Source organism: Nipponia nippon, unplaced genomic scaffold (assembly GCF_047370975.1).
Source record: "Nipponia nippon isolate SJK-2023a ecotype South Korea unplaced genomic scaffold, ASM4737097v1 scaffold_3, whole genome shotgun sequence".
NCBI classification, from domain to species: domain Eukaryota; kingdom Metazoa; phylum Chordata; class Aves; order Pelecaniformes; family Threskiornithidae; genus Nipponia; species Nipponia nippon.
Genome location: NW_028262347.1, coordinates 56968548 through 56991758, shown reverse-complemented (window position 1 = coordinate 56991758; position 23211 = coordinate 56968548). Strand labels below are relative to the sequence as shown.

The window sequence follows — 23211 nt, the reverse complement described above, 5'->3', positions numbered from 1 at the left end:
ACAGGATGAGCTCCGGTGCCCCACCTCATCCTTGGGTTTTCAAGTTAACTCACACTGAGTGGAAGCAATTACTTACAGAGAGGAGACAAAGAGCAGCTCCAGCAGCTCTCTGCCTACAGTTTTTTGTGCACGTGAGCACTTAGGGCTCGTCACGTATGTAAAGTGCTGCAAACGCTTCTGAATGTTTGTATTTCACCACTGCCTTGCCTTTACCGCCTTTTGCTTGCTCCTCCCTGCCAGCCCTGTCCCTGGGCTGCAAAGGGGAAGCACTGCTTTTTATCCTTTGTGTACGCACTGCAAACCGCAGTGGAGCCTGAATCTTGATTAGGGCCCCTAGCAACTATTGCATACCACGCAAAAATCATAATTTAACATTACAGCCCCTAGCGTCTCAGCTGGGACGTGTGTCAAGCCGGGGGTATTTATTCACGCTCCCAGCCAGAGACTAGGAGCAGGGCGGTTTTATTCCCAGCTCTGACACCAGCCTGTTGGGCGGCCTCGGGCAAATCGCTCTGTCATCTTCCCATCTGTAAACAGGGTACCCACCTCCTGCTTTTCGGGAGTCGCTGAGCTGTTACTGCTGCTCTGTAAGTGGATTTGGAGCTGTGGCCGACGGACCATGGCTTGCGGCCACCATGGTGCTCTGCCCGCACCCCTGGTCCCACTTGTGTCTCCCCATTCCCCATGAGCACCCCTCAGGTGGCTGCCACATCTGAAAAAAGGGGGGGACAACCCTCTTAAATAGACTTTCGCATTTGCACCCCAAAATCCACCCGCGGCCCAGGCCTGGCTTTCCTCCAAGCGCTGTGGTCAGGGACTCTGGCCCTGCCCATGCCGGGGGGACGGCCACCCCTGTCCCCCTGGGGGCCGGCCACCCCTGTCCCCCTGGGGGCCAGGGACATGTGCAGGTCTGGGAGAAGGGTAGAACAGAGGGGACAGCCGTGTCCCCAGGGAGCCAGGGGAGCGTGAGGCGCCGGCGCAGGGCGGTGCGGCCGCCCCACCCGTCGGGGCGGGCTCGGGCAGGCCAGGTGAGGCGGTCCCGGCTCTGCCTTTCCCTCCTTCCGCAGCCTCCCCAGCCGGCGCTGCAGGTGCCGGCAGCATGGCGGAGTCCCAGGTGCTCCTGCTGGACGAGTCGCATGTCAACGAGAAGGTGACGGAGGCCCAGGCCCGCTTCTACTACAGCGAGGAGCAGCGCCGGGCCCTGGAGGCGCTGGTGACCCAGGGCGAGGAGGCCTACCGGGAGGCGCTGAGGAAGGAGCAGCTCCGCGACTTTCTCTCCAGCCGGGAGCTGCAGGCCCTGCGGGGCAGCTGGCGGGGATACGACGACCCCCGGGAGGGCGGCAAGGTGGTACGGGGGCCCGGCGGCAAGACTCTCTCGCTGGCCTACTGGCCCGAGTGCTCAGACACGGAGGTGCCCCCGCTGGACTTGGGTTGGACCGACAAGACCTTCTACCGGGGCATCAGCCGGGTGGCCCTCTTCACGCACCCCCGCAAGGAGGAGAGCGTGCCCCACCTGAAGGAGGTGGTGCGGGAGATGATCCAGCAGGCGCAGAAGGTAGGGTCCAGCCGCCACACGAAGCGGGCGCCCTCGACGGGCCACCCCTGCCCGCCTTCACGCCTGGGCCGAGGGCACCCGGGCAGAGGGCCCGGCTGGGGAGCATGTGGGGTGGAAGGGAGGCGAGAGCCCGCCACGGCCGGGCTTTCCTCGCTGGCCCCCTCCAAAGCGGGAGGAGCGCGCTGGCCCTCCAGCTGGTTGCCATCCACCCGGTAGGGCTTTCTCTGCAGTTTTTGCTGGTCACATTACTGTTTGCCACAGCTGATGGGTTAAACCCCTGCACCCCCCCAAACTGGGGTTTTATACCCATGTTTTGCTTTTTGGGATTCACTGGCTCAGGGGAAGACAGGTCGTGATGCGGTGCCAGCCACCCCGCCTGTACGTGCAGGTATCCCTGGTTAAACACAGGGCAGCGAGTTTGTTTATGGGGTGGTGTTTTTTTGGGAGATTTATTTTTTGTGGTCCCAGCACCATCCAGCCTGGACTGCAAGCAGCCAGAGTCCAGACAATATGTGGCTGCTCCTCCTGTTTATCTTTGGCTGGAAAGGACTGTTAGTGATGACAGGGCACCTTTGGCAAGAACACAAACCAGCTGTGACGCTACAAGAACTTGCGTTGAATAGGTAGGGGGCAATGACGAGGTTTTTCTAGGTCTGGGTGAAGTTTCCAGGGAAGACCACTCAGGAAATAGTCCCCTTCAGAGCTGACATCCCCCCTAGGGAAAGGGGATAACAGCATAAGACACTTCATTCCTGCTCTTAGTTTTGCTGCTTTCTGTTTTTTCTGCTTTCTAATTCAGCAGTTATTCCATCCTCCACCCGCTCCCCCCCAGCACACACTATACACACAACCTTTGCATACCTGTTAAAACCAAATCTGCTGGGAAACACAGAAAACTTTCCAGAGAGGCATTAATCCAGCAGGTGATCTCCTCAGCTCCCTGCTCGCAGAAATACATGCACACACCATAATCCTGTTCAGCAACTGCTGTGATCAGTTGTTTAGAAGAGCCAGGAGCTGTAAAATGCTTACGCTCCGATTTAGTGCGACTTCACATCCTCTTTGCACTGCTGCAAATGCCGCTACAGACTGTGGAAGGACAGGGAAACTTTGCTTTTTTCGATATCTGTGCCTGGCACCTAAAAGTAATCAATTCCTTTGTAGATTTTTATTTTTTCACTGACTTGACAAACTGTGCCCCTCCCAGCCTGAAGGTGGTTTCATGTTTAACAGCCACCTAAGTGTTTAATGGTCCTTTTCGTAGATAACTATGCCCGTTGTTACCTATGAAACTGAGGCCAGCTGAGCTGGCCCTGGCAAAAAAAATTTCCAGGTAGCAGCTTTTCATTCAGTAGATGAGAGTAGGTTTTGGTTGTTTTGGGGTTTTTTTGAGGGCGGGGGGTCTAAACAGATACTAGTAATATGTGGCACATGTTTGTGGGTGGCTTATCATCAGTGTTTTACAAACATATGTTAATTAAGCTACCTTGCTGCAATGAGATTGGCAAGTTAATACTTGCCAATCTGTAAATACCTATGAAGAGCTAGGCACACCTATGGGCCCTATAGATAAGTTGTTATCCCTGGGATAGGTAGAGGAATGGGGAAAACCTCTTGCAGGAGTAGACACTCGTGCTCTGACTTGCTGTATTTGGGAATGCTCCTAGGTAATCTTGATGGATCACCAGCTGTGGCAGAGGTTTGGGAAGACTAACATACCAATAGTGGGGTTGCCCCCCTCATATTTTGCTGGCTTGCAAGTGCCATCTGCATGGCAGCTCATCTGATTTTCATACAGGAGAGCAGTTTTCATGGATTTGGTCCACAGTCTTGCAAAGAAAGAAGCCTGAACTGACCCAGGGCCCCAAAGCCTGGAGGGAATCATCCCTTCATATTGCAAGGCCAGTACTAACAATTAATGGTCTGTCCAGGATGTGGCGTAACCTCTGCAGTCATTGGACTCATTGCAAATGGAGGGGATGGAAGGAAAACAAATTCACGCTTCTGGTATCTATTCTTGATCAATTCCCTATGTGGATGTTTTTACTTCAAATGAATATTATCTGGCATCCTTGCTCCTAAATAACTGCATCCATACCACAGTGTGTGGAGGGGAGAGGGAGCATAACAGGCCTGAATTAATGCATGAACTCTTCATGCCTTTAATTATAATCTGCCTGTTTATGAAGTTGCTCAGGAATAAAGTGGCACAAGTTCACTGTATTTTAATTTTCAGAGGTTCAAGTAACATTCCCTGTATCTCGCTGCTTTGTGCTGGGAAGTGAGAACCAAGGCAGGATCTGAAATCCAGTTCTGCCTAGCAGAAGTTATCAAGGGACTAACTATTAGTTTATAATGTAGCCCCACCATAGTTCACCCGTATCAGGAACCTACATGTTAATGATGAGCATAAACACAATGTCAGCTTTTTTTTTTCTTTTTCTAACAAAGAAAACCTTGTGTAAGCACTGTTGACAGAAGGAGCCTGACGGGCAGATGTGTTGGTTGTTGTTGGCCGTACAAGCAGAGACTCAGCAAACACAGTAGGGGACATTTACTGTGGTATCACTTTCCCAAAAGCAATTTGTTCAAGGGCATTTTTCAAAGGAAAGAGGTGTCTGGTGAGAATTATTCCCCCTTCCATTGGGGGCTCCTGCAACTTGAGCTGCACCTCTTCCAAACTTCAGGTGAAGAAAACCCTACTGTTTAATCCAGTCTTCAGCTCCATTCACACCTGTACGTGCTGTCCCAGCACAGCCTGGCTCGTCACTGTGACCCCAGCACCTGCAAAATGAAAATTTAGGCAACTCTATTCACAACATACTGTCAGAATGAGAGCTCTGACCTGGCAAGTTGATGTTTCTCAGGAGGACTAGGAAACCAGTAGTTGATGTAAAAGGTACAGAAAGGGAGAGAAAGACAAAATATGTAAGATCAGAATTAAAGTTGCCCATAACCTTCTTGGGTTTGCTGTTACTCATCCTATGAATGTTCAGGCTTGTCTGTCCTGTCAGTGCAAGCTTTTGTTTTTATGTAAAATCTATGCCTGGAAAGAGGGGGTAGTTTTATACCAGAAAAAAATGTACATGTGAAGAGAGGGAACAATCGTTTTTGCCGCCACATCTTGAACACACTCTCCAGTCCCTTCCTGACAAATATGAGGTGTTTATGTTTGAGTTCCATAAGACATTCCTCACAAAGCCAACCCTGAGAGCAGACTTCTCACAGGGAACTGGGAAAAAAGGAAAATAAAATTCTTGTTGTCTGCACTATGCACCATGGCTGAGGATTTAGGCCCTGATTCCTCTGCACATTCATTCTTCCATTACTCACCTTCTGATAAAGTGTTAGAGCTGTGGTTTTCACTCTTCTTTTTCAATCTATTTTCAGTGTTGTTCTTTGTTTAAGTGGATCCTTACAGAGGCAATGAAAGTTTCACAATACAGAGGAGAAACTAGGTATTTGGCTTTGGCATTCCTCAGGCTGCTGAAATAAGCCATCTTCCTCTAGAACAAGGAGAACTCTCAAAGACATTTATTAAGTTCCTTCCAAAGTGCAGCAGGAGCCAAGCCAGAAAATTACAAGATTATTGGTAGTGCTTGGGCATGTACATCCCTGTACTTTTGCCTCCCCTATATCCTCCTCCTCCATATTCTGGTATCAGTGCTGTCTTTTATTTTGCACCAGTGTGATGGGCATCCCTTTCAGTTCCTAATATTTTATTCAGTTGTCTGTCTACTGTCTTCTTGTTTCCAGATTATTGCAGTGGTCATGGATGTATTTACAGACCGGGACATCTTCCGCGATATTGTTGATGCAGCATATAAGCGCTGGATCCCAGTCTATATAATCCTAGATGAGGAGAGTGTGAAGCTCTTCCTGGAAATGTGCAGATGCCTTGACCTCAGCGACTTGCAGATCCGGGTAAGATATTCAATACTGAACCATTATGTCCTGCAGATCAGTGGCCTTTTTCAGTTGTAATGAATCTTGGAACTCACTTGGACAGGCAAACACATCTCTTACACAAGTCATATCACAGTACTTAGACAGGGGTTGATGGAACATAGAGGCATAAGAGAGTGGCTTGCTAATACAGAAGGAAAGAGAAAGGAAATATTTGGGGTTTTCGCCTTTCACCTGAGACAGGGGTCTATGTAGTTCCTTAGCTTTTGTGATCTAAAAATTCCTGTTTGGGAAGAAAATTGTCTGAGGAAATTCCTGTGGGTCTCCTATGCAAGGATTCAAACTAGAGTTCAAAGTAGCTCTGGATCCCAGTTATAGGACACATATACTCTGTGAAATCAAGACTTTCCTATCTACCAGTGATCATCTGGGAGAGAATGAGCTTGTAGTTCTCCTTTGCCTGAGAACATCAGAGTATACCTTCTTATAGTGCATGCACTACAGCAGAGTAGTCAGCCTAGCTTGGCTGGCAGAAGCAGCCTCAGTAGGATCTCATTCATAGAATCACAGAATCATTTAGATTGGAAAAGAAAAGACCTGTAAGATCACCAAGTCCAACCATCAACCTAGCACTGCCAGGTCCACCACTAAACCATGTCCCAAGCACCACATCTACATGTCTTTTAAATACCTCTTGGGATGGTGACTCAACCACTTCCCTGGGCAGCCTGTTCCAGTGCTTGACATCCCTTTTGGTGAAGAAATTTTTCCTAATATCCAATCTAAACCTCCCCTGGTGCAACTCGAGGCTGATTCTTCTTATCCTATCACTTGTTACTTGGCAGAAGAGACCGACCCCCACCTCGCTACAGCCTCCTTTCAGGTAGTTGTAGAAGGCAATAAGGTCTCCCCTCAGCCTCCTTTTCTCCAGGCTAAACAACCCCAGCTCCCTCAGCTGCTTCTCGTAAGACTTGTGCTTTAGACCCTTCACCAGCTTCATTGTTCTTCTTTGGACACGCTCCAGCACCTCAGTATCCTTGTAGTGAGGGGCCCAAAACTGAATACAGTATTTGAGGTGCGGCCTCACCAGTGCTGAGTACAGGGAGATGATCACTTCCCTAGTCCTGCTGGCCACACTATTTCTGATACAAGCCAGGATGCTATTGGCTGCCTTGGCCACCTGGGCACACTGCTGGCTCATTCAGCCGGCTGTTGACCAACACCCCCAGATCCTCTTCTGTGGGGCAGCTCTCCAGCCACTCTTCCCCAAGCCTGTAGCGTTGCATGGGGTTGTCGTGACCCAAGTGCAGGACCTGGCACTTGGCCTTGTTGAACCTCATACAGTTGGCCTCGGCCCATCGATCCAGCCTGTCCAGATCCCTCTGTAGAGCCCTTCCTACCCTCCAGCAGATCAACACTCCCACCCAGCTTGGTGACCTCTGCAAATTCACTGAGAGTGCACCTGATGCCCTCGTCCAGATCATTGATAAAGATACTAAACAGAACTGGCCCCAGTACTGAGCCCTGGGGAACACCACTCGTGACCGGCTGCCAACTGGACTTAACTCCATTCACCACAGCTCTTTGGGCCCGGCCATCCCGGGTTTTTTCCCAGCAAAGAGTACACCCATCCAAGCCATGAGTAGCCAGTTTCTCCAGAACAACGCTGGGGGAAATGGTGTCAAAGGATTTACTAAAGTCTAGGTAGACAACATCCACAGCCTTTCCCTCATCCACTAAGTGGGTCACCTTGTCGTAGAAGGAGATCAGGCTAGTCAAGCAGGACCTGCCTTTCATAAACCCATGCTGACTGGGCCTAATCACCTGGTTGTCCTGTACATGCCGCATCATGGCACTCAAGACGATCTGCTCCATAACCAAGGCACCGAGGTCTGACTGACAGGCCTGTAGTTCCCCACACCCTCCTTCGAGCCCTTCTTGTAGATGGGCACCACATTTGCTAACCTCCAGTCAACTGGGACCTCCCCGGTTAGCCAGGACTGCTGATAAGTGATGGGAAGTGGCTCAGTGAGCACCTCTGCCAGCTCCCTCAGTACCTTTGGGTGGATCCCATCTGGCCCCATAGACTTGTGTGCATCTAAGTGGTGTAGCAGGTCGCTAACCATTTCCCCCTGGATTATGGGGGCTTCATTCTGCTCCCTGTCCCTGTCTTCCAGCTCAGGGGGCTGGGTACCCCGAGAACAACTGGTCTGACTATTAAAGACTGAGGCAAAGAAAGCATTAAGTACCTCAGCCTTTTCCTCATCCTTTGTCACTATGTTTTCCCCTGCATCCAATGAAGGATGGAGATTCTCCTTAGCCCTTCTTTTGCTGCTAAGGTATTTATAGAAACATTTTTTTATTGTCTTTTATGGCAGTAGCCAGATTAAGTTCTAGTTGGGCTTTGCCCCTTCTCATTTTCTCCCTGCACAACCTCACAGCATCCTTGTAGTCCTCCTGGGTTGCCTGCCCCTTCTTCCAAAGGTCATAAACTCTGCTTTTTTTCCTGAGTTCCAGCCAAAGCTCTCTGTTCAGCCAGGGGGGTCTTCTTCCCTGCCGGCCTGTCTTTGGGCACATGGGGATGGCCTGCTCCTGCACCTTTAAGATTTCCTTCTTGAAGAATGTCCAGCCTTCCTGGACTCCTTTGCCCTTCAGGACTGCCTCCCAAGGGACTCTGTCAACCAGGCTCCTGAACAGGCCAAAGTCTGCCCTCTGGAAGTCCAAGGTGGCAGTTCTGCTGACCCCCCTCCTTACTTCTCCAAGAATTGAAAACTATCATTTTGTGACCACTATGCCCAAGATGGCCTCCAGCTATCACATCACCCACAAGTCCTTCTCTGTTCGCAAACAATTCCATTACATATAGACTGAAATCCTTTGTGTGTTTATAGTTAGTATTGTATTCTTTGCTTTTTTCATGTTTTTTAGTCACTGTCACTACTACAGACTTGTTCCAAATACTGAAAAAGTTGCTAGGTTGGAAACAACCTACAGGGTGCAAGACTCGCATCTCTTGTGAGACAACGGTTCTGCTGAGCAGTTGAAACAAAATAAAGTGTCTTTTTGTCTGGAGGAAGGGCAGGTCTTCCATAAACACACAATTAATAGTTAAAAAAAAAAAAAAAACCACAACCGAAACTCAAAAAGCTCTGAAGGTTATAGAGGCTCATATTAACCATTTTAGGAGAACCATCTTAAATCTGGACGAAAATGACTTGCATATATCTGAACAGTGCTCCTGAGAACTACCACTCTGCTCTGAGTTTCTGGGCTTCTTCATCAAAAAAGACATCCAGCCGAGCAGCTTTCTCATCTTTGTCCAAAACAGAGATGGAAGTTTCTTTCCTCTGGTGTCTTTCAAAGCAAGACACAGACATCATTATAATAGACCTGTTTCAAGCTTCAGGGGTATTCTGTGGCCTAGGCTCGAGTCTCTTTGGTACAAAACTGTGAAATCACAGCAGTAGTTCCATTTGCTGTGGTACTTGTTTTCCAGTACTTTTCTCACCATGTCATCATGTGCAGGAATAATGACTTCAGTACTGCATATTTTAACTCCTGGATAGAGTGAATGAAAAGATGCCCTGGCATTTTAGCAGAAGTTACAATGCTATTGGAGAGGTGAGTTCCTTTTTGTCTGCCTTTTCTGTCTTTAAACAGTAAGCAGTCCCCTTCTGCTCTTCCTCTTACCTCTTTCTCCATAGGTATCTACACAGACTTTACACTCCAAAACCAGTCACCACAGTGGCATTCTACAGCAGTGACTAAGTCCTGCAGCAGCCTAGTTGCATTACAAGGTCACCTTTTCCAAAGAGGCATAGTTTGAACTGATGCTATCAAATGCAGGATAAAACACTTCTGTGTCCCTTCTGTGCTTCCCTTCTCCCACAGCAGCCCTTGCTATGTTTTTCACTAGACTCCTTCAGCTAAAAAAAGTCCAAATACAAGCTGAGCTGAAGGAGGTCAACTGAGAAGAACTTTTAATACTCTTCTTTGACCTAGTTGTTCACTCCAGCCCACAGAGTGTTGTCCTTCAACTTTTCCCCCTCTTTTCCCAGCTATCTCATACTGTATCTTAAATTCCCCTTAAGGTTGTTGTTTTCCTTTTCCAGTATGGCTAAAAAGGCTTTAGTTAATCTTGTTAAGGTCAATGCAATTTATTCTTGTCTATGGTGCTATGGAAGGACTGGGAAGAATCTTCCTGTAAGGGGAAACAGGTCATTTGCCTCTCAAAGAAGATGTCCTCTTAGTATCCTGCTCAAGGCTGCCTTGGGTGTATCCATGCTGCTGCTTGGGTCATTATGGCAGAAATCATCATATAGTGATTCCCCCGACAGCAGGCTTTAGATACCCAAGTTGTCTCAAGCAAGGTTAAAGCTTCCCCTTGTGGACTCCCCTCACCCCTACCTCACTGATGTAATGTGTCTAGGGTTGATTTGAACTTTTAATGTTGAAGACCCAGAATTAAAGCAGGAAAGCAAGCTGGGCCTCCGGTCTTGTTCAGGCAGAATAATTTTGTCCTGTATTGCTTGATCACAGAGGATGTTGGAATTGCTAAGGAAGAATGAGAAACTGTAATGCAGTTAACTCTATCATTCACCCATTTCTTATTTATAACATATCTTTCTCCTGACATCTGCTTTGATGTCTGAGTTTCTTCTACAGATTTTCAGCAACAGGGAAAACATTCTCTCCTTACAGTGCCTTTTGGTGTAACCATTTTGCTTTCTTCTAAAAGACTTTCATCAGTGGGCCACAGTTTGTCAGCAAAGGAACTGCATGCTCTTCCTTCCTGCCCTTCTTCCCACCTTTCCTTTGGAATGCTTGTGCAAGATTTACAGGATGGCTTTTCTCAGAAAGTTGCAGCAATGTGGGATGTAACTTTAAGGTTTAGAGCCAAGTTCTGATCCCAGGGAAAGAGAGAGAGAGATGACACACTACCATGGGCTGTCATTGCTGCAGGGTCAGGATGCTTATTCTGTCTTCTGTCATCACCAGATGCTCAGATTGCTCTGTGATCCCTCTGCTTTTGTTTCCGTTGCCCTGTTCATCCAATGCAGAGTGAATACTTCAACAGTCCTAATACAGTGAGATTTGCTGTTAACACTGGATTTTGCTCTTTTTTCTACATACATTGCTGGGCGTTTTCACATAATTCCCGGCTAGTGTATCATTTTGAGATGGCAAGGTATCATGATCTGCTGACAGTCTCACAGGAGGGAAACTGCTGTAGGAAGACAGTACCTCACTCTGTAAAGACAAAAAGTTCTTTACTGACTCCAAGCATGAAATGAGAAAAACTCAATTTTTGTCTGAAGGCCAGAGATCACTAGAAATGCATTTAAATTCAACCATCGGTACATTCATCCTGGGATGTTAGCAAGAGCGTGTCTTGTGCGTGAATCATATGGCTTCCTGAGCCTACAGGACATGGTTTGCCAGACTTCTGTTATGTTTGACACGAGAGTGTTCTTCTGACATCACAATGAAGCAAAGTTCTCATAGATATAAAATTCATAGCCCCACAGTCCTCTTTTTGTTGACCTGAGGGTGAGTGTTCTCACCAGTTTTTAGATGAGTTCTCTTCCTCCCCATGCTTCTGCTAATGAAAACCCCCGTAACAGATGCTCCTGCTCAAAGACAGGGAGTTCACCTAGAGCTCCAAGCAAGCCCGGGGAATAAGTTATCTGCAGGAAGTTCACCTTCATGGTAATTTTCATTGTTCCTCTCCTCACTCCAGGAATTCTTAAAAGTTTCTGCCTAAGAAATTTTTGGAATGTCATTTCAATATTTCATGTCTTTATCTCCGAGCTTTCCTCATCCAGTCCAAACTCAAGTGAGTGAGAAGCTGAATGTGATGTGATGCAGTGCCGTTCTTTTTTTAATTGTCTGTTAGAGAATTCTTCTAGGTTGTTTATGAACTTTCAAAAATGGGGGCTTACAAGGCTCTTTTTTTGCAAAGACCCAGATAAATAATACCCACTAATGACCTTGGCAGGTCAGGTCCAGCTAGCTGCATTCCATCCTATTCTACTTGATTACCTGCAAGTTTTACTGTGTTGTCAACAAGCATACTTTTTCCAAAACTGTTTGGGGCAAACACATAGGACAAGTCCACAGTATTTTCCAGCATTACTTGGTGACTGCTTCCAGACTGTGGCTGCTTTTGTGTCCCTGTGTAAGATGAGCACCTACCACCCATCTCTCTGACCTAGAGGTCTGATCACCAGAAATGAGAACCTTGCAGACCATGAATAGGAAAGATTCTTTGTCTGTTGTTACTGTGGTCCTGTCCACGTGAATCCCATATCTCTCTTCCTCTTTCCCCCTTCTGTGAAACCTCCATCTAAGATTTTAGAGTGGGAAATAACAGGCATCTAGGGCCTCCCACTCAGCCTTGTGCTCAGGTGAAGCAGTGTTATAAGAGAACAGAAGACAAGAGCTACCCCAGCAGATGCTATTGACTGAAGGGATCTGATTTTTCCAGGGACAGCAGAAAGGGGATATCTGCATTTTGAAAAACACAGTCAATGTAAGGGGCTGTTGAGTCACTGTCATCTACCAGCTACCGCTTTTGTCTGTTGCCTTTCATTTATCTGTTTTACATCTGTTAGTTTATAGAGGTCATTCATGCCATCCATCCCAACTTGAAATAAAGATCCCTCCTTGCTTTGCAACATGTATACCAGTGGTTGTTCTAAGAGGGAAGGTACTCACAGGCTTCCCTGGTGGAAGTACTTGCAGTACTTGCCTTTAGGGTCTGTCTTGTGTATCTCACCCTACTTGACCCCAGCTTGTAGGCACTGCTGCCCAGGTCTGTCAAGGGACAACTAAGTGTTAGTCACAACACAAGCTATTACTGACTTTCTAAACTGGGTCTAATTTAACTTTCTGTGGATTCAGGGTGAGGTTTAAAAGTGCGTCACAATAAAGCAAGAAAGACTGATTCCTTCACTGTTTGTGTTAGGATGCTCTGTCAGGCTTGAGTGTTACCAGTCCGTAGTAAGTTGCTGCCAGGGAGACATTAGTCACTGCTTGTGATGAGGAGTGGTGCAAGCCTGTGTAAAGGAAATGTGGAAATTTAATGCAGACTGCAGCTTCCATAAGCCAGGATATGACAAACCTTAAGCATGCTTCTGCAAGAATACAGATCCGGAGGGATCACTTCTATCTGGCGAACTAACTGGTGCTCTACCCAAAATATTTCTTACTACTGTAACATTAGTGGCCCCCCAAAATGGCTGCAATCTCACCTCATTTATATTTGCCTTTCCTCTTTTGTTGTTGTGTAGTCTTCAGTACGTGAACCCAGGCTTGTTCCTGCTCTGTACAGCTTGATATATCAGTCTGCAAATGCTCCAAGATCCTTCAAGGCAGAAAACATTATACAAATAACCTGTTAAGTGACTCGATGTTTATATGACTTTGTGCTTGTTTTCCGCATTTCAAGATGTATTTATGCACTCCTGTGCCTACTTTGTTCAAGGAGGTTTATGTGTTCAGCTGTTTGGTTCTATCCCCTCTGTGCCTTTGTAAGTGTTACGTGTAGTTACTGCAGAAATTCAAATGTGCTTTCTTTCCACCAAAAGGCGGTGATATAACATACAAACAATAAAATCCACACTTGTTACATGCTAAGAAACTTTCTGCTCACACAGGCTAATACTTCTTAATTCACAAAGGTATGTGACATGTCAGAGCTGCTGACTGATTTGAAGAACGGAGGTCCTTGAGGTCCTTCTTGACACCTGCAGTCAATATTCCATGATTTGGCAAATCCCACATCCAGCTTTACTCAGCAAGGAAAAAAAAATATTTCAGGTGATCAGCCAGCCAGATACAAATGTTATTCTAAATACTGGAAAGGGCACCCTTTCTCATGCGCTCTACCCAACCTGCATTCAGCATCCCACACATATGACTCACTGCTAGGCCTTGGGCAAGTCACTTCATCTTTTTCTCTCTCAGGCTCCTCATCTTTAAAACAGGGTAATAATACTTTCAGCAGTATTGGGAGCATTAATTAGCTAATGCCCACACAGGACTCCAGACAGATCAAGCAACAGACGAATGCAAAATAGTAGTATCATCAGTTACTGTTAGTCAGAATTTGTACTGCCACTGCTGTATTTTAGTGGGGAAAATAGGAGCAGATTCAAAAGGTAAGAGTTCTATTCAGAAAACTGTATTTTGAAAGAAATCTGCATTCTTATAATCACTCATTCCTGCATGCAGATTTTTATAGCCTATCAATATTTAAGCTGACAGTGAGGTTTATAATAATAGGGATTTTTGTGGGATCTGAGGCTGTGCTAGCATTAGCCAAATCCTCGTGATTCTCCTGCTCTGCAGATGGGGGAAGAATGAGGCAAAGGTGAATTGGCTTTCCCAGAACATCACAGGGAATGGTGTCAGAACTGTGATTACACTTGGGACTATCTGACTCCCAACCCTGGGTTTATTACTGCTGATCACAATACCTTTTAGCTTTTCATTGTTAAAGAATTCTTATGGAAACAGATGGCGGAATGAACAAAATGGTCTAAATTTGTGTGTCAGAGAGATAAGATAATTTTCTCTAAACTTATACTGACAGTCAATGCTTTGAGGTTTTGTTGCTGGTTTTTTTTCATGTTAGACAGTACATATACCTGTTTGGCAATTCAGCCTCATGCAGCCAGGACTCATGAGCATAATAACACTCAGTCCAATGTGCAAATATGTTCTTATAGCATGTGCAGGCACACATCTGTTGTAGAAATCATGTAACCTTAAATCTGTGTTTTCTCTGTCCCCTGTAGAGCTTTGTTTTATTACTTGTAGGTTTGCTGGCCAAAGGGTGTGAGACAGGAGTTTTGGGAAGAGGTATTATCTTTTTCTAACTACTTCCTTTCATTTCATGAAAAGTTTTTCCTTTCTCTTCTTGAGAAATTCTTCTTGGCTGAAAGGAGAGACACTTACCCTACTCCTTTTGTTCAAAGAAAGTTCTGTGTTTTTTTCACTCTCTGTTGAACGGTGGGGAATCTGGGTGGACACTGTAACTGTTTGGGATTCTTAGCAAAATGACAATGGTCGGGGTTCTCCTTTTGTTGTAACAACATAGAAAACATCTATGTTTTGAGCAACAGAACTGTTTCCTCCTCTCTTCTGTAATAACTAAATTGTCCAGTCTTCTAATTTGCCCGGTTTTGTCAAGTCATGTGTTGTTGGGATCAGAACAAAACAGAAAAAGAACCTAATACAGATCTGTCTCATACGTTACCCTCCAAGTAACTGTGGCCTTCGCACTGCGCAGGTGTTGCAAAGTTCCTTGGTTTTGTGGTCCGGCTAACATAGTCTGGAGAAGAGCTCATGAGTGCCGTGGAATAGGGATCGGGATTCAGAGAGTGCAGACGTGACTCAGAGCTTCCTCTGATTCATTCCCCTGAACTGGGCTGGGCCTTCTGAGCTACAGCACAGGACTGAAGATGGAGGATTATTTGATTTTGAAAGCATTGTCTTGTCAGTGGGCTAAGATGAATAGCTGAAGACAGCAGGCAGGGTTACAAAGATGCTGACCTATTGGACAGGGCTATATACCGACGGAGGGGACTGACTTGCATAGACAGGGGATGACAACAGGTCTTACGGCACTATGCTTTCCTTTCTGCAGCCCTTCTGATTTCTGGTGGCTGATACAAAATGAGCTGTAGTCCGAGAAGTAGTGAGATAATGTGAGTGACATGTTAAGACTTGGAGCTGGCAATTACCTAATTTTCTGCCCTATTTATTGCAACATTTTGTCTTTTCACCTCCCTGTTAGAATATCCGCGTACGTTCTGTGACAGGAGTTGGGTTCTACATGCCAGCAGGGAAGATCAGAGGCACGTTGGCATCCCGATTCCTTTTGGTGGATGGTGAAAAGGTGGCCACTGGATCATACAGGTGGGTTGCTCTTACTTAAGGCAAAGCTACATTCTTTGTGTAAAGAATGGCTTGTGGCTTTTCTTGAGAATCTTCTTCCCATGTCATTTCCTTTCTTATCCCAGCCTCTGTAATCTGTGTGGCATCTGTAGGAATTGGGGTGGGATGACAGAGAAGGTCTGTCATGGTTTAATTCAACAGGCAGGTAAACACCACACAGCCGTTCGCTCACTCCCCCCCAGTGGGATGGGGGCGAGAATCGGAAAAAAGGTAAAACTCATAGGTTGAGATAAAGACAATTTAATAGGACAGAAAAGGAGGGGAAAATAACAATAATGATAAAAGAATATACAAAACAAATGCACAATGCAATTGCTCACCACCCACTGACCAATGCCCAGCCAGTTCCCAAGCAGTCGCTGCGCCCCTCCCCCCGGCCAACTCCCCTCAGTTTTTTGTTCAACATGACGTCATATGGTATGGAACATCCCTTTGGCCAGTTTGGGTCAGCTGTCCCAGCTGTGTCCCCTCCCAGCTTCTTGTGCACCTCCAGCCTCCTCGCTGGCACGGCAGTAGGAGAAGCTGAAAAGTCCTTGACTTAGTGTAAGCACTGCTCAGCAACAACTAAAACATCAGTATGCTATCAATATTATTCTCATCCTAAATCCAAAACACAGCACTATACCAGCTACTAGGAAGAAAATTAACTCTATCCCAGCTGAAACCAGGACAAGGTGGCATAGAGCACAAGCTGCTCCTGAGAGAATGGAATATGCCCATGCTAGTGGACCATTTCAGTGGGCTAGAGATAGTTCCACACTGCATCAGGTGGTAGTCTGCAAGGACTCCCCACCAGCCACTATGCTCAGTTCTCTTCAGTGAGGTTTTCAGTCTAGAGACTCCTCCTGTTGATGCAGTGTTGCTTTTTTTAAAAGGGTAAACTGCCCGTCAGAGTTTTAGGGCCTGTTCTTCCAGATCTGGTCTGCATGCATAATGAAGAACAATAATAAAGAGCTTCATGTATCTATCCTGACCCATCTTGGCAAGGACATATGGGCAAATGTCACAATGCTACATATTCCCATGTAGTGTCTTAGATATTGTTAGGTGGGCTGCGTCGAGTATGCACCCAAAAAATCTAATGTCAGTTCTGTTTCCTACTCTTAGCTTCACATGGAGTTCATCCCACATTGACAGAAACATCCTGCTAGTCTTGACAGGACAGCAGGTGGAGATGTTTGACGTTGAGTTTCGCGAGCTCTATGCCATCTCAGAGGAAGTTAATTTCTACAAGGAACTGGGTATTGCTAACCCAGTCCTTCTTGGAATTGGGAAGCCAGGCCTTCATTCCTCCACCGTGGCTCGCAAGTTCATTAACCCCAAGTACGGTTTAGTGGCAGGGGCAACCCGTGGTGATATGATGCTCTGGGCTTCACGACACAGGCAGGATAATCAGGGGAACATGGAAAAGGAGGAAACAAGTGAATCAAAGAAACGGTTAAATCAGTTCCTGAATGACCTAATCACACTGGAGCAAGAGTTCCCAGAAATTGATCCACCTTTGGAGAACTTGAACAAGCTGAATCGGAGCCCTCAGAAACTGTTCTCCCGGCTCCAGATGGACCTGAGAAATAAATCCAAATCCAGAGAGTCTATTCGAGATGCAAAGAAAGAAGATGCACAGGCCAATTCAAAGCAAGGAAAACGGTTTGCCAGTGGGCTTTTCGGTCGCAAGGCCAAACGGTCTCCAGGCTCAAGCATTGAGGCCAATTCTTTTGCCAGTGAAGGACATTCAGGAGAAGACCTTGGGAACATGAAACTGGAATACGAGCGGCTCAGCATTGGCCATGCCAGTGTTCGGAGCACTGGAGGCATCTCAGGTAAAACCTCTTCTACCAGCATGTTCTGCTGCTCTGTCCCTTGTGAGTTTGGTTGATTGGTGCAAACATATTCAATATAGGCACCTGTGAGTAGATCCTCTTATTGCCTCTACATTAAAATGAGTGGAATCAAAGAAGAGTAGAAGTTGTATCAAATGATACAGGCAATTTAAGTTGAAGGCAATTTAATGGCAGTGTTCTTGTAAAGTTGGTACTTCTCATGTAAATGTTTTCTTGTACTTGTCAGCAAGTGGGTATGGGACGGGGGGGGAGAAAGGTGAATGTCTCCTTGGGTAAAACAGATTGCATGTGCAGTTCTTGAAGTGCACTGCCCTAATAAACAGCAGCAGTATGTTCACTATTGTAGTGTCTAGCGGGGTACAGACAGATTTCCAGTGTAACCTCTCCTTTCCTCATTTGGGTTTAGTCGGGTGTGTTTACCGTGACAAGTTACTGGTGAAGAGAGGAAAATGTGTTTATGTTGAGGTGAGGGGGCAAGGAGTGGAGGAGAGGGTGGAAGTCTTTTTAATTTGCTCCTTTATCACCTTCTGAAATGGGGGAGAAGGCCGTGAAAATAGAAGCTATGGAGAAGTACTAGATGTCAACTTTTCTTTCTTTGCTAACGCGTGATTGATATTTTCACTAAGTCATTCCAAGGCTTCATCCTGCTGAAGACACAAATGATAAAGATTTCTCCCAATTTATGAGTTCATAGCTAACTTCCCAACATTTTAAATGTTTTGATTGAAGTAAATCTATGGACTCCTCAGCCTGGTTGTCTTCCTCTCTCAGTGAGCTGCGCCAGCAGGAAAATAAACTAGTTCCAGAGAGTAAATTTCTCCTCAACTTGTCTGGCCAGAGACATTCTGTGCTCTGATGAATACGAAATGCAGGTGTAGGGAGACTGAATTCCCTTGAGACTGCCATGATGTGAAATGGAAAGACATTTTCCTGAGACTAAAAAGAACGGCAAGGTATCGGGAAGGTCAACAATAGCGATTGATTAGGTTCTTAGAAATATTTCTGGCTGAATGAAGGACAGACTCAAAAATGCCAAATGAACACAAGGGAGGGGAACTGTAAGAAGGCATGGATAGTTTATTTAAGACTATAGTAGACCCATTTTATGATGCGTGTTTGGCATTTGGGGACGCAGAAGTAAACCCTGGTCTAAAGAGGTCCTCTCTCCAAATCACTTTATCTCTTGAGCACAGACAGTTATGTGCTGCTGGACCCCATTCCTCAGAGCCAGGAAAAACAAAATCCGTGAAGACCCATGGGGAGATGTATGGGCATTTCCTCGCGGAGGAGCGGACCTGAGGGCTTGCACCACCCTCTAGTGACAGAAGTAGGGAATCGTGTAATCTTTGATTTGTCAGCATTTCGCGGTATCTGAGATTCCCTACGTTTCTCACTGTCAGCTGTTTTAAAGCAGACAGCCCGCCATTCCTGCAATGTCATGATGAAATTAGGCCTGGATTAAGGCACGAAAGAGACTGATGTCTCTAGCTGAACAGCGAGGTGCTGCGCCTTTCTGGGGCATTGCACAGCCAGGGCAGCTGGGATGTCCCTGTTCCTTTTAACACAGTGGATCTGTGCCAGCCAGTCTGATGCTTGGTCTGGACCATTTCCACAAAGACACTATCATGCTATTATGTTCAGGTTTTATTTATTGCCACAGCTACTTCCTGAGGGCTGCCACCTCTTTCAATAAAGGGGAAGGGAGAACTGAGAACAGGTGCAGGGAGGGCACAGAGGTCCAGCGCACCACCCTTCCCGCTGTGCTCTTCCTGACCTGATAAGTCTTTCCAAGGAGCCCATGCAAGTATTTTTTGTTTTACGCAAACTGAGAATGCCTGTTCATGGTGGCAATGGGAGACTCCACAGCTTTTGAGGTATGGTGTAAGTAGAGTTAGGTCATCCAGTGTTGTAAAAGGCTGGAGGGAGATCACTGAGTGCGGGTTGCTTTTGAATGGAATCACTGTTCTTGAGAGAAAGCTTCTCTAGTCTAGTCCCAAAATGGCATGTGAACAGAGATGATAGAGGGTGTATTAGAAAGATGGAGACTCATGAGAAAGCGGGAAAAAATGAGTTACCACAGAAGATCCTGCAGCTACGTGATCAGTAGCACATGCTTCAGTAGGATTTAATAAAAAATTCTTGAACATGGGCATGGAATAGAGTTCCAGCTTCAAGATAAAAATAGGAGGCACTTTCTTCTTGAGTAACTGTAGGACTGACTTTATTTTAAAAGTTTAAGTTATCTTTGAGCAGGTCTCATAAAAACTGATGCTGTGAGATTCTAGGTGACAGAAAGGAAGTAAGAAGTGGAAATGAAGGAGGGAGAAGGTGCTTGGTATGCAGTCAGGTTAGGATGCAATTATTCAGAGCTTCACAGTTTGAAATAGCTGCCCTTACCTTTTGTAAAGACTAAACAGCACACTTAAGCCCTGTGGGCCTGCCTGTGCACACATCCTCCAAAGTCACTATTAATTCTGGAGTACCACAGAGACACATCCCACCTTGCAAATGCATAGAGAGACCAGATCCACACCCCAAGTAGCTCGCAGAGTAATTGAAAGACATTATTCAAGCAAGCTAAAGGTCAGGTTCAGTCTTGTAAGAGCAAATGGTGATGAAGAGAATCCAAACTGGGAAAGGAAGGGATGAAAGTGCATTCTGTGACAGAGTCTGAAAATCTGACTGGGAATTTATTTATGTGCCAGGAAATGATACCTACAAGTCAGAATTGGCAGTCTGGAAAACACAAGGGCTACAGATAGTAATGTCCCAAACTAAGTGTCCAAATTAATATCCTGAGGTGTTGTCCTAGCACACCGCATGGAGATTGTGCTTTGTCTTACAAGGCTTTCTTAAAACCACATCATCAAATTGACACAACTCTTGAATTTCACTGTTGCCCGCTTAGGAACACAACAGCAGCAGCTCTGAACCTGACCAGAATCTTGTTAATTTTAAGCTGCTGCTGGGCAGACTGTGATCAGCAAAGATACTGTCGTCTGTGTGCAGTTTCTGGAGACGCTGCAAGGGTTTGAAAGCTGTGTGCCTTTGGAAGGCGCTGGCTTTTTGTTTTGTTTTCTGCCCTGCAAGAAGCAAAGCGGGCTCATTCAGGAGGGTCTGCCGTCCTGAGTTTCTCCATACATTGGCCAGCGCCAGTTACAGGTGGTAACTAGAATTTTCAGCCTCTGTTCTAAAGAGAAAGAAGGGAAAGTTTTTGGGTACATACAAGGAGGGTGTTTGCTCTAACTGTAGCAGGATCTGTAGAAAAAGGTCAGAAGACAAGAGTAGAAAGTGAGAAGAATAAAGGAGTTGGGATTTGAGATTAAGCAGAGGAGCACAGACACTTGTGAAAGTAAACATGAGGGTCTTGCATGTAATACAGACAGGGAGGGGAACAGGGGTGGTGAGGAGATAGGAGTAATGATAAACTTAGTAGTAACATACAGAATGGGTCAGGGGGACAGGAGATAGATCGAATGAAATGCCATGGGGAGATGTGGGGAGGAGGCAGCAGCATACAGAGCTGCCACAAGAGTGAGGGGGGCGTTGCAGTGCAGCCTCCCATGTGGATATCAAGAAGTTGCAGTATAGAAGAAGTTGGAGAGGAGGAGGGGGAGAGGAGACAGCTCTTCTCTTCCCCATCACCTACAGGTGAGGGAAATGTTAATCAAATACCCACAAGCAAGAGAGTGACATGAAAAATTATTCATTTGAAGCTCAGTTCAGAGACAGTGCTTGGGCTGAAAGCTCCCTCATCTCAGCAAGGCTGAGACTTCTCAGTAGGATGTCACCATGACCTGTGGCAGTTTTCCCTCCCTGTTCTCACTCTGTACTGGTCACTGGTTCCGACTGCTTGGGAGATGCACATATACCTTCCTTCTGTAGAAATACACGAGTGGGGTCTGCCCTTGTTCAGAGTGACCGCAAGCCACGTGGCAGCCCCTCTCAGTATGTACTGCCCTGGGCTATATGTCACGTAAGCCTCTCTGAGCTCAGAGCACAGCAGAGCTCCCTTACTTGCAAAAGCCTATGCAAACACACTTTAGTACAGTGCTTGAAAAAAATATGCTGGGGCATCCAGACCAACATTTGGCTGTAATGAAGGAGATCAGACAGCAGTGCAAGCATTGAAAAGTACAGATACTGGGAGCAGAAGGAATCCATAGAGTGATCAATGAAAAAAACCTAAGATGATAAAAAATTGGGGCAGCATACTGCGCCACTTCAGTGAGAGACCCTGGGGCCTTGGGATTTCTCTTGCAAAGGAAATGGTGGAAATACTGAGATGTTTAAAACTGGACATGAAAAAACCTCTCCTAAGACTATGTGTGGGGATGAAATGGACAAAATGACCTGACTTTTTTTTTTTATCCCTCACTCTTTGGAAAACCTCCCCCCCAAGTCATGTCCAGACTGTTTTTCAGTGCCAGCTGGGACCTGAGAATACACTGAAGCTGGCCTGGGTACAGGCCAAAGCCCAGAAATACTTCTCCAGTGGTTTTCTCCACAGTATACTCTGAATTTGCTGTTATTTTAATGTCTCTTCATTTCACAGTAGTAGGAAGTAAAATCACGAGAAAGTGCAGAGTAATGTAGGCCTAATACAATGTGTAAATAACGAGAAAGGATTGACGTGTGAGTCCAAACTTTATTCAGGTCTTATTTACTTAACATTAACATTACTTTTAACTTCTTTTCATTCCAGGTAATCTGGGTCCAAAATCCACTATGAGTGATAAGAACAAACAATCTACCTGTGTGTTATCTTGATTGGGAAGGATTGTCTGGAGAACTGAAGACTGAACAAGCTGGAACAGTAACCTCTTGATTGATTTTGAATCTACAGCCATGTCCTCACACAGTGGTCTGTCAAGCCACTGTGTGGTCCTGGATGCACCTGGCACCCCCAGTTAAAGCACATTTACTGGGTGAAGCGTAGACTTTGGATGGTCAGTCCCTAAAACGAGGGTTAGTGATGAATGTGTTAGTCCATGTGTCTGTGTGCACGCATATTTTATATATAAAAACAACTGTGATGACTGGTCTCAGAGCTCGCTCTGTGTCCAGATAAATGCAGGAGATTTTCTGACCGACTTGTGCTGCTATTTCAGTCTGTCTAGCTACAGACTCAGAATCACTGTGTTGCATTGTTTACTCTACTGCACTGCAGAAATGTATTGGTCTGACTGGCTGGAAGGGTAAATCCAATCAAAGTGGCAAATTCTGGGTGAAATAAGGATGTTCACCGATAGCATAGTAATCCTTTGTCCACAAGGAATCTTCCTGTAGATTCCTGTTGTCACTTATCCACACAGAAATGAGTGGTCGGGGAGAAGGGTTTAGCTAGCAGAGGCCAACAGATCAGTATCTTAACTGTTTCATGTCATAAATATAGCAGTCGAACAAAGTGATTTAGCAAGAATAGAGCAAAGAGAAAAAATGGAATATAGGGGAATGTTTAACCTGCAGTTGAGACTGTGTCAAGAGAAATGCCTTATAAGGGGGACTGGGCAGGATCTGGGAGCAATAATGCAGCCTTCAGTGGCTGTTAGAAAATCCCGTTTGTTGCTAATTCAGCCATACTTTACCATTCCTGAAAACTGAATGATTAAGGAGCACATCTTTGAGGCTTGAAAGAGGAAGCAGAGGAGGCATACAAGCTTTTCAAATGTTCCTTTTTTTTTTTTTTAAAGTTAACCTTTCCAAACTCTAAATCATGCCAAAATCAAGGGCTTTGATCCATAAGAAGCACTGCATGCAATCAGACCAAAGGCCATCTAATCTGCTGCCCTGTCTCTGAGGATAACCAGTAACAGGTGATCACAGAACCATAAAATACAAAGCTTGTATACAGAGGTCTTTCTCTGACACCTTTCCAGCAGTCTATGGACTTTCTGAACTGGCAGTTCCTTCTGGGCCTGGCCTTAACGAATGCACTTAGTCCCT

The 23211-nt window shown here is 45.9% G+C and overlaps 1 protein-coding gene across 1 annotated transcript; it reads left to right on the top strand.

Annotated features, from left to right (window-relative positions):
• The first annotated feature begins 1099 nt into the window (after positions 1-1099).
• SACK1F (scaffolding CK1 anchoring protein F) lies at positions 1100-22035 on the top strand. Its single transcript, XM_009475223.2, has 5 exons — positions 1100-1555; positions 5312-5479; positions 15264-15385; positions 16532-17244; positions 21971-22035. Exons 1-5 carry the CDS (start codon positions 1100-1102, stop codon positions 22033-22035), a joined length of 1524 nt encoding a protein of 507 aa, XP_009473498.2.
• The last annotated feature ends 1176 nt before the right edge of the window (positions 22036-23211 follow it).